This window comes from Mus caroli, unplaced genomic scaffold (genome assembly GCF_978045245.1).
Source record: "Mus caroli unplaced genomic scaffold, Mus_caroli_1 scaffold_6, whole genome shotgun sequence".
Taxonomy (NCBI): Eukaryota; Metazoa; Chordata; class Mammalia; order Rodentia; family Muridae; genus Mus; species Mus caroli.
The window spans coordinates 134,390,494-134,403,033 of NW_028227261.1; the positions used below are offsets into that span (position 1 = coordinate 134,390,494).

Here is a 12,540-nt window from a genome sequence, read left to right on the forward strand (position 1 = left end):
AAAAACAAATAAAACCAATCAAGACCTGAAGGTGGAAATAGTTTTTTAAATAACTGAGAGAAATACGGAAATTAAAAATTTAGGAATTCAAACAGGAACTGCAGGAGCAAGCCTCATCAATAAATCCAAGAGATGGAAGAGGGAATCTAAGACATTGAAGATGTGATAGAAGATTTGGATATATTGGTCAAAGAAGAGGTTAAGTCCAAAGTTTTCCTGGTATATAAAGCATCCATGACTAATCTAAGAATAATAAAAATAGAGGAAGGAAAACAAATACAGGTAAATGGCATGGAAAATATTTTCATCAAAATCTTAAAAGAAAATTTCCCTAACCTAAAGAAAGAGATGACTATCAAGGTACAAGAAGCTTACAGAATACCAAACAGAACAGAACAGGAAAAAAAGGTCTTCTTAGTACATGATAACCAAGATAAATGTACAGAACAAAGTAAGAATATTAAAGCTACAAGGGGAAAAGTCCAAGTAACATATAAAGTAGACCTATTAAAATTATGCCTGACTTCTCATTGGACACTCTGAGTAACAGTAGGGCCTGGATAGATATGCTGTAGACTCTAAGAGACAACAGATAGCATGCCAGACTACTATGCCCAGCAAAACTTTTAATCAGGACAGATAGAGAAAATATGACATCCCACAGTAAAAAAACAAACTTAAACAAACCCTATCTACAAAACCAGCTCTATTGAAGATACAAGATGGTAAACGCCATCCTTAAGAAATGGAGATTAAATAGTCCACAACCAACAAAATCAAAAGAAGGAAGGAACAAGAATAAAAACACACACACACACATATATACACATGACCAACACTACAATCAACACCAACAAAAAAAATTCACAGGAATCAATAATCATTGTTCATAGACATCTTTAAACATCAACACTCACAATCCCCTAATAAAAAAAGACAAACTAGCAGAATGCTTTCAAAGGCAGGTTCCATCCTTTGGCTACATTCAAGAAATATACCTTAAAAAACACAGCAGGTTTTGAATATTTCAACATGGCTGAAACACAAGAAAAGGACCTTAAAATCGGCTTTATGAGTATGATAGAGATCCTTAAAGAGTCAATGAATAAATATTTTAAATAAGCTAATGAAAACACAAACAATGGAAGAAACCAAATAAAACCAATCAAGACCTGAAAGTGGAAATAGTTTTTTAAATAACTGAGAGAAATACGGAAATTAAAAATTTAGGAATCCAAACAGGAACTGCAGGAGCAAGCCTCATCAATAAATCCAAAAGATGGAAGAGGGAATCTAAGACATTGAAGATGTGATAAAAGATTTGGGTATATTGGTCAAAGAATTGGATATTGGTTCCTTGCATCAACAAGATTGACAAAATTAGATAAAAGGCAGAGAGAAACTATCCAAATGAACAAAATTAGAAGTGAAAAGGACATAATTACAGACACCAAGGAAGTCTAGAGAATAATACGGACATGCTTTAAAACCCTGCACTTCACCAAGTTAGACCATTAAAGGAATGGATAATTTTCTGGATACATAACACTTCACAAAGTACAATCAAGATCATATATGCAATTTAAACATGCCTATCGTCACTAATGAAATAGAAGCAGTCATTAAAAGTCTCCCAACTTAAAAGAAGCCCAAGGTTACATAATTTTACAGCAAAATTCTACCAGTCTTTTAAAGAAGACTTAATGCCATTTCTCCTCAAATTATTCCATTAAATAGAAACAAAAGTAACATGGCCTACTTTATTTTAATGAGGGCAGAATTACTTTGATATCCAAACAACATAAAGACTTAATAAAAAAATAAGAATAATAGCTGGGCGGTGGTGGCACACACCTTTAAATCCCAGCACTTGGGAGGCAGAGGAAGGCGGATTTCTGAGTTTAAGGCCAGTCTGGTCTACAGAGTGAGTTCCAGCACAGCCAGGACTACACAGAGAAACCCTATCTCGAAACAAACAAACAAACAAACAAACAAACTAACTAACTAACAAAGAATTATAGCTCAATTTCCCTTCTAATCATAGAAGCAAAAATACACAATAAAATACTAGCAAATCCAATCTAAAAACATCAAAAAAGGTCATCCATCATGATCAAGAAGCTTAATTCCAGAGACACAGGGATGGCTTAACATAGGTAAATCAATAAATGTAATCTACCACGTAAACAATTTGAAAGAAAAAAAACCATTATCATCTCATTCAATGTGTAAAATGTCATCAACAAATACAATACCCCTTCATGACAGAGTCTAGAGAGATTACAGATACAAGGCACATACATGAACATATTTTTTATGGCAGTTTACCAATTCCACTAAAATCATGAACAAAGCAAGCTTGCCCACTTTGCCCATAACTAGTCAATATAGTACCTCAAGTCTTAACTAAAACAATTGTACAATAAAGAAGATCATGGAAATACAAATTGGAAAGGAAGAAGTCAAAGTACCACTATTTGCAGATGATATGATGATATACATAAGGGGCCCTAAAAATTCTATCAGGGAACCCATACAGTTGAAAAACTTCAGCTAAATAAATGGCTGGATACAAAATTAACTCATAAGATCAAATATCTCAACATAAAACCTGATACACTGAACCTAATAGAAAAGAAAGTAGGGGATAGCCTTGAACTCATTGGCAAAGGAGAAGACTTTCTGAACAGAATATTTTATAGTGCAGGCACTAAGATCAACAGTTAATAAATGACACCTCATGAAACTGAAAAGCAGTAGCTGTTCTATATACAAATGAGAAATGGTTTGGGAAATAAATCAGAGAAAAACAAGCAAAGAACACTGTCATTCAGACAAAGAGAACCTACAGAATGGGAAAAGATTTTTACCAACTCCATATTCAATAGAGGGCTAATATCCAAAATATATAAAGAACTCGAAGAACTAGATATCAAGAAAACAAATAACCCAGCTAAAAATGGGTTACAGATCTAAACAAAAGAATTCTAGAGGAAACCCAAATGCCTCAGACGTACGTAAAGAAGTTCAACATCCTTAGTCACCAGGGAGATGTTAATCAAAACTACTTTGAGATTCCATCATACACCTGCTAGAATGACTAAGATCAACAAAACAAGTGACAACACTTCCTGGTGAGGATATGGAGTAAGAGGGACACTCCTCCATTGCTAGTGGGAGTGGAAATTTAAATAGCCTCTTTGGAAATCCATGTGGCAGTTTTTCAGCAAGATGGACTCAAAATCCAGTAATACCAGTTATGGGCATATACCCAAACAATACTTCATCCTACCACAAAACACTTGCTCAACCATGTCAATTGCTTAGAACAGCATACCAATTTCATAACCCAGAATTCGAAACCTAGATGTCCCTCAACAGAAGAATGGGTGAAAAAAATGAGGTACAGTTACACAACAGAGCATTACTCACCTGTCTCCTTTTAAAATGGCATTATGCAATTTGTAAGCAAAATAGATGGAACTAAAAGATTATCCTGAATGAGGTAACCCAGACCCAAAAAAGTATAGTGCATATTTGTTTATATGTAGATAGTAGCTGTAAAGTCAGTGATAAGCAAGTTGCCATCAAGAGAACCAGAGTGGCTAGGTACAGGGTAAGGGACTAGAGGGAACAGATCTAGTTAGAAAAGGGAAATAGAATAGATAGATAAGAGTTCAAAGGGCTTCAAAAGTAGGAGTACTGAGTTGGGAGAAAGAGAAGTCGTGAAAGGGAACAGGTGGGGTAGAAGAGATAGCTAAAATTAAGGGGTGTGTGAGGGGTAGTATATAAATGTAGTACAGTAAAAGCTTCCTAAAATATATGCATACATATAGGAAGGCAGTTTAAATGAAATTGCCAATAATGGGGGAGAGAGAGAGAGACAGAGAGACAGAGAGAGAGAGAACCAACTGAGTATCACTTGTCACCAAACAAACTGTACATTATGGGAATTGGGGTGCATTTACTTGAGTTGTTCTCCACAGAGACTCCTCAGAAATTCCCAAGCAACCCTGGCTGTTGCCAAGAATTTATGTTGTTTTCCACAAACTCACAGTGAGGCCCCATTACTGAAGACAACACCTATAGAACTCATTGAACATGGAGAGGTCAAATTTGTGCCTACACAGAGCCTTCACCCTACATTCTAGAGTCTTTGAAACAGGAAGATTCTGTACATGCTATTAAAGAATAAAGGGAAACGCCAAGCTAGCCACAAAACCCTTGATCTAAGTGGAGTAGCACCTGCAAGATATGTTAGTGCAATGGTGTCACAGAGCTGGTGGAATAACCAACAAATAGCTGATTTGACTTAAACCCCAATTCACAGGATGGAACCCATGTGTGATAAAATGACTTTTAATGACTTTCTGCTAGACTCACTGATGAGTGCCTCATTTGATGGTCATCAGAGAAGATTTAGTTGCAGCAGATGTAGAGACCCACAGCCAGATGTTATGCAGATAAAGGGAGACTTTGGAGTACTCAGTCCTAAATGGGATATCTCCATCAAATCTTACCCTTCAGATCTCTGGAAACACCACAAAAGAAGGGGCAGAAAGAATATAAGAGCCAGAGGGATGGAGAACACCAAGAAAACAAGGCCCTTTAAATCAACATGATCAGAACTCATATGAACTCACAGAGACTAAGGCAGTAGGTCCTCTTCACTTTTATTATGGCTTCCAGTTTGCTGTTTTTTTATAGGATTCGTGAGTGTGAAAAAGAGTGGGTCTTTGATTCGTGTGCCTTCTTAGGTTCCTTTCTTTTTGTTGGTTTGCCTTGTCCAACTTCAATGTGATAGTTTTTGTTTTATCTTATTATGTTTTCATTTATATTGATTGAAAGAAAGAAACAGAGAGAGAAAAGAAAGAAAGAAAGAAAGAAAGAAAGAAAGAAAGAAAGAAAGAAAGAAAGAAAGAAAGAAAGAAAGAAAGAAAGAAAGTGAAAGGAAAAAGAGAGGTAGAGAGAGAAAAGATAGACAGATAGAAGACAGGAAGGAAGAGAGGGAAGAAGACAGGGAGGGAGGGAGGGAGGGAGGGAGGGAGGGAGGGAGGGAGGGAGGGAGGGAGGGAGGGAGGAAGGAAGGAAGGAAGGAAGGAAGGAAGGAAGGAAGGAAGGAAGGAAGGAAGGAAGGAAGGAAGGAAGGAAGGAAGGAAATCTAGCAACTAGGGTAATGGTTAACAACTAAACTGTCATTTACCCGTTTGGAGAGGGGAAATAGGCTTTCTCCAATGAACTGAGGCTGAGTATATCTCATGTCTTATGTAAGGGCATGTCTCATGTTTAGAAGTAGTTGATCAGCATATAATATACTCCATAGCTTTTTGTGTGCTTTTATTTGGCCACAGTTTGGTAAATTGTTGTTGGTTTTGTTTGTTTGTTTGTTTGGTTGGTTGGTTATTGACTTTTTTTTTGAGGGGTTAATATTTTATGTTGTTTTCTTGATTGGGAGGGGTGTTGTATTGGGTTTTTATTTGTTTACTTAGGAAATAACTAAGGTTGGGTAGGTAGGGAGTGGGAGAGGATCAGGCAGGACAGAGGGCTTGGGGAGAATATGACTGAAATATATTTAAATTTAAAACTGTTTTAAATAAAAATATAATAATAAAGAAGAAAAACTTATAGTATCTGATTGTCAGCAACAGTAGCTTAAATAGAATAAAGATGACAAATGATAACTCTCCTTAATGTTGTTTGCATTTGTCCTCAACCAGTTTTCACAGCTTACCAAGCAAGATGTATAAAATACGCTAGCTCTGTCCTCTGTGGTACATAGCATACTCTTAACTAAGTTTTATTCCTAGTGATGGCTGTCTCACTCTTTCCATTGCTAATCATGGAGTCCCATTCATTGAGAACCACCATCTGCCCCTGGAAACAGAAAACAGTTTTAGAAACATTAGCCTTTGAGAACTATCTCAAGGGCACTACAACTGCAACACACTCAGTGCAGTCTTAGTTGTTCCAAAGGAGAGACAGGATTATCTGTACATATAACACAAGGATTGCTTCATCTCAGCTCCTTGCCATCTCTAGTTTGGGAACTCTTTTATTCTCACAGGCGTTAGTGACTTTCTGATTCATTGTGAGAAGGGGTTACACATTGTTATGACTACTGTAAGAGCATATGTTTAATATGTAGCCATTGTGTAAAATGCTGATTTTAGATGGAGATCAGTTTCATCATTATAATAGGCTATGTGCCCCGTCCATACATACACACACACACACACACACACACACACACACACACACACACACCAATGTGGACACTACAACTAAAGATCAATCAATTATCCACTTTTCTTTGGGGACTCTGCCATCCTTTATCTGACACTGTGACATGAAACCTCATTCTCTGCTCCTAGAACTTTGTAGAGCCCAATCTTTACCCAACTGAAGAGATGACCATGCTGCCACACATATAGGGCTATATCTTACTGTACAAATTCATTTCTGTTCACAGTCATTTTCAACTTCTCTATTTGTTGACACAGCATTTTAGGTCCGCTCATGTCCCACAACCATTCATCTTTTTAAAAATCAGTGTGTGTGTGTGTGTGTGTGTGTGTGGTTTCAGCCCAGCAAGGTCTCAACCATGCCTAGAATTCAGACTCTTGCCTCTTGGGTGCTACAATTAAAGGGGTGCACCACCACAACCCTCTCAAAGATCAGTTCTTTACAACTGTGTGTATGTGTGTGTGTGTGTGTGTGTGTGTGTGTGTGTGTGTGTAGTGTTGCACGTGCACTATGTCAGATATGTGGAGTTCAGAGACAGTTTGCAGAAATCTTCCTTTGCTTCTGCCATCTGTGTTTGAATTACATTAAAAACACTATTACACTATTCCAAGTCTTTGGAAAAACAATACTAGAAATAACATAAGCAAGGACAGAACTCTCTCTCTCTCTCTCTCTCTCTCTCTCTCTCTCTCTCTCTCTCTCTCTCTCTCACACACACACACACACACACACACACACACACACCAGACATAACACCAAGAAACTTAGAAAACAAGTAGAAAGAAAAATTATTGCAAGACTACCAGGAACACATTGAGTTAGCATCATTGTCTTGTCGTCTGCTTTTTCTCTGCCTTTGGAGGCTGGGTTAATCGAGCCATTAATAAACTTTATTCATGCACCTATTTAAAAGCAAGAAAGTGAGGAGAGTCATGAGTTTAAGGATCCAAAATCAATACCTAGACCTATTGCTCATTCATAGCTATTTCTGTGCCACATAAGAAATGCATGTATACCACCACCTACCAGATATGAACACCAACCAGATGCCCGTCTGTAAAGTCAAGCCTGACCTTGAACTACTCTATTTAGTAACATGAACCAAATCTTGATGTCCATAATTAAGTAAAAAGAATTTAATTATGAGGAAATTTTAATAATTAAAATAGATTGAGGAGACATAATAGTCTAATGTAATGTGGATTATCATTTAAACAAATCTACTATAATGACTATTTCTGGGTAATTGGAGCAATGCAGGTATGAAATGTATTAAATATTTTTAAGAACTGAGGTGGTGGAGTCTAAGTAAAAGTAAACAGACAAGCAGGCATATACTTATAGTCAGACAGGTAATCCTGGCCTCTACACACACTTTGTTGGGCCGGGTAATTTCTTGGATCAGGTCTGTTCCACTGTGAAACTGCTATCCAGTAGTATCCTTGGCTCCCATATACTAGATACAGTAAGGCTCCTGCTTTTATCTACTGCACTCAAACAAGCTTCTTCATTGAAACCAGCTTCATGTGTTCACAGAGACATGATCGTTAGAACCTGCACTCTTCCTGCTAACTTTAGACTGTATGAAGTCATAAATTTCTATTTTTATGATCACATCTCTTTATGTCCCCATGGAAATCACAGTTAAAATGCAGAGTGCAAGGATTAGACTTAGGAGCTTGCACTCAGACTCCAAAGAAACAAAAGCACAGAATAAATGCTGCAGCAAGACTCCAGATGGCCAGGGGCCTCCTAGGTTGTGCAGGAGGAAACACAATTTGTGGGGAGAAGAGAGACACAAGAAAGGGAAAAGTAAGAAGCCAGAGATTTTTTAAACTATTTCAAATTATGACTGAAAAGTGCATTCCAAGTCACTGAACTACACTAGTGGGAGAGAAATGTCTAGACAGTGAAAGTAGTGTGAAAGAGCTTTCCTGGTCAGATGCTTAGGATTATTGTATTAGTCAGGGTTCTCTAGAGTCACAGAACTTATAGGTAGTCTCTATATAGTAAAGGGATTTATTGATGACTTACAGTCTGCAGTGCAATTCCCAACAATGGTCAATAGCAGCTGTGAATGGAAAGCCAAGATGTTGCTCAGTCCCACACGGCAAGCAGGCGAAGGAGAGAGAGAGAGCCTTCCTTCTTCAAATGTCCTTATATATCTCCAGCAGAAGGTATAGCCCAGATTAAAGGTGCGTGCCACCACACCTTTAATCCCAGATAACCTTGAACTCAGGGATCTCCCTGTCTTAATCTTCTGGAATCCATAGCCACTATGCCTCAAGATCTCCATACCAAGATCCAGATCAGAAACTTCTATCTCCCAGCCTCCAGATTAGGGTCATGGTGAGCCTTCCAATTTTGGATTGTAGTCCATTCCAGATATAGTCAAGTTGACAACCAGGAATAGCCGCTACAATTATTTTGGGAGGGAAAAACTCATATGACTTCGAGGAGCAGCGTAGAAAGTGTCTTTAGTGGCCACGAACCGCACATAGGGAAGTATAGAGCTCACTTGAGTTCTTGTAGCAGGATGAGACAGGGCAAGCTAAGCACTAGTAGAAGTGTACAGAGGTTAGTTTCCCCTGGGTTGTCAAATGAGTGTTAAGGTTTAGACCAGCTAAGGCTTCGCAGGAGAGAGATGGAGAGAGCTAACACACTCTACCTGGCTATGCAGGTATGGTGCTGAAGCTGACTATGACTTTGAGCACAGACACATCGTTCAGACCTAAGCATTCCAAAGGCTACAAAAGAGGTTGTGGGAACACTCTGTTCAAAATGTGGAGACCGGAATGATTCACACAGGAGGGTTGTAGTGCTTTTGGGTTGGCCAGACAAGCAAACTTTACATTGGTGGTGGTGGGTAGGGGTGCTGCTGGAGACACAGAAGCAGGAACTGAAACAGGAGATATGAGGGTAAAGGATAGAGTGGGGAAGAAAAAAGAGTTGGTAGAGATGTTAAGAAACTGGCCTAGGCAGTAATTGAGCCTAGAAAGTCTTCAATCTTCAGTTGAGGCTAGCAGACTGAAGAACAGGGATGAGTCAATGCTACAAATGATCTGGCAGGAGAAACCCCTGGGACTCAGGAAACCTCACTGTGTGGTGAGGCTTTCGAATGATCCCACAATGTCCACCCACACTGTAGAGAAAGATAAACTTTACCTAGTCCATGGACTGAATGTTGATCCCATCTGAAAGACACTGCTAAGAAGAGGCTTTTTGCCCCTGGTGGTGGGGTGGTGGGATGTGTTGTTTTGTTTTGCTTTCTTTCTGTTTCCCCACCAAATATTTAGGCACAGTGACCAAGGCAAATGCATATGTAATGCTATACATCCCAGGATAGGATATTGGTGAGGGAGCCAGGTCCACGATTTTTCTTAGACCAAGACGGTATCATGAAGAGGCTACGGGAGTATGGCTAGTAAACTGGGGATATATAGTGCCTTCCCTCCCGAGACAATGAGTCCATCTCATCCCAAGAAGAGCTGAGCCTTTAGCCTTCCTAGCTCCCGGGTCCAACAGAAGCAGGCCCACCCTAAATTGCTTTGCATTTCAAAAGGCCTGGAGAAAGGGACAGGCTTTTCATTTATCAGCACTGGAGTTCTTTAAAGCAATTTATATTTTCTTTTTCAGGTCGAAATAAGTAATGACATTGACTCTGAAATGCAGCTCCTGAACTTGAGTTAGGGAACAAAGCACCATTGGCCTCTAGCTCCGGGGATCCTACAGCGTCACCTTCCTCCTAGACAGCAGGACTGCGCCCCCTGCCGACCAGACCAGCGAACACGGAGCTGCGAGGTCTTTGGTCTCAGCCTGTGTAACATTAGCGTTGTTTGCTAGATGCGTTCTGGGTGCTTGGGTGGGTTTGTTTTTTTGTTTTGTTTTGTTTTGTTTTTAAAGTCATCTTCTTATATGAGCACTTGTAAATTGTAAAAAAAAATGGTTTTAAATTGTTTTTAATTTAACTTGAGGCATGCAAAATGAAAAAAAAAATTCTATGAAAATCTTCTCCAAGTCGTTTCTAAGAGGATTGTCTGTGTTATTGAGCTGTGACATCCAGGTTACTGGCCCCTGAACCCTGCTAAGCTAATGGTTTTGTATACACAGACATTGCCTTTGGGCATCAGACACAAGCATAGACCTGTGGCAGACTGCAAAAAGACTGGATCTAACTATCCAACCTAGCACAGATCACTGTTTAAACAGCACCAGACACAGACAAAACATGGAGTCCTTTGTTCTGAATCTCTAAAGAGTGCACAATCTCTAAATAGTCCAATCTAAATTTGCAGATTCGTGTATCTCGTGTCCTTGCAATGTTCCGAGACACATACGTATGTGCATGTTTATATTATGACTGAGTACAAACCCAGAATGATGTGTGGAACCCTTCCCTAGGCAGGGAGTTGGCTGGCTGTGAGGTTCATATTTTCTGCTCTTAGTTTCACTCTCAACACTGATGTCAGACCTAAACATACAGCTCAAGGGCTGTGGGACAGAAATCACAGCCATAAATCTGTAGTCAGGAACTTTTAGGATATTCAAAGGGAGCATTCAAATGCTATAGATTTCTCTATAGAGATCTGTAACAGAAATATTTATGCCTGAGTTACATCAGTTTTTCTTTCTTTTTCCCCATTCATCCCAATAATTAAGAAAATTAAGTGGAAAATCTAATTTTCTAAGGGGGGCGAATAGGTCCATCTTGGAAAAAGTATTGCAATTCTGGAGCCTTTTAGATTCAAATGAAATATACATATGGTGAAATGCATAGATTTTTAAGGGTACAATGAGAAGTGCACAAACTTAATGAGCAGTGCTTCAACCAAAATACAGAACATGTCTGACCCTTTAGGAACCTTCCTTGGTCCCCTTTTCCATTGGTCTCCATGATGCCATTGATCCCCAACAAATACCACATTAGAAATTGCAGTGTGCTTGACTTAGTCTGCTGACGTAAACTGGTTTTGACCAAATACCCGGCCATTGTAACATGGCCAAGTAGGTGGATAAAATCCATGTTGATTCTCACTGCTAAGGTTTAACTGCATCGCTGATGAACTGTCTGCTCACCGTATAAGGCAGGTATTTGTCTCACTGCATTGTTTTCCTGTCTCTGCCTTAGTCCCATGTGAAAAGCCATTTTGGTCCTTTTGTACACACACGAAAATTAAGTCTTCCCTTCATCACAGTTCTGTCTGTCCACTGTTTGCTCCAGAGTCAGTCCAGTGCAGCTCACATATCTCTAAGGCATCCATAAACCACTGAAATTGGTACAAAGTTTTGTATGCTTGCGGAAGTCTCTCTGTTCCCTCTTCTCCCTCTTATATGCATAGATTTCATGAGTCTGCTATCAGAATTTAATGCAATCCCCTCTGCCCTAATGCCTGGAAGTTGATGTACTAGGTTGTATCTTGTCATTTAGCTGGTACTCCCACTGAGTTCTCTCCTAAAGAGTAAACCTAGATTCTAAATGACAGGGAGCTCTTGGAACCTGAAAGGTAGTGCCATCAAACTCCCATTTGAGGAGACCAGGGTTGTGGCAGGGTGTAGAAGAATAACACAAAGGCCAAGTCTTGGCACCAAGTCTTGGCACTCATGACCAACCTGGCTCCAAGCACAGCCTTCTTTTGAATGAATGACTTACTCTTCCTTGGAGCAACCTGCTAAATTATGTGGCAATGCAAGATCTAGGATGGCATCAGCTTATTTATGGGAACTTCCAATCATGTGCCAGCAAAAGTTAGGCAGAAGGATAAAAGGATTAGAGAACTCTCGGACATGAAGTGGCTTGAGCATGGAGCAGTCTACATCAGAGAAAAACTATATGAGTATGTTCTCCAATGATCTTAGCCTCCTTTTCACCACCATAGAAAGGGTGAGGGTGTGTCCCTGAAACAAAAACATGTCTTCATGCATCTCTAAACTTTGAATGTGGTTGGTTCACCTTTTTTTAGAAGATAACATGACATCTTGTTCTAGCAATATATTGATGCATTTTCTTATCCCTTTGGTAAAACAAGCCTCACTGTTCCCATAAGCCCAAATAACAGAGGCAGCTATCTTTTAGTAGCTCAACCTGACAGGATATAGCAAGATGACTGGCCACCTGTTTCATCCAATGAATAGCCCTTTTCTGATAAGTGAAATTTGTCTATGTTAGAATCAACTAAAATGTGTGTTGTGCAGGTGAGAAAAAAATATCATGACCGCTAAATGGAGGGGCAAATAAAAACCAAAATTGCACTTTTTGTCTCTGAAAATTAGAATCTTGCCAAGATAAAACGGACTTTC

The 12,540-nt window shown here is 39.2% G+C and overlaps 1 protein-coding gene across 1 annotated transcript in view; it reads left to right on the forward strand.

Moving 5' to 3' along the window:
• Nkain3 (sodium/potassium transporting ATPase interacting 3) overlaps positions 1–11,196 on the forward strand; it is a 651,800-nt gene extending 640,604 nt beyond the window's left edge. Inside the window, exon 6 of the mRNA XM_021159668.2 lies at positions 9,880–11,196. Coding sequence (XP_021015327.1) covers positions 9,880–9,893 — 14 coding nt within the window. The 3' untranslated portion in view covers positions 9,894–11,196. The remainder of the gene's footprint in view (positions 1–9,879) is intronic.
• The last annotated feature ends 1,344 nt before the right edge of the window (positions 11,197–12,540 follow it).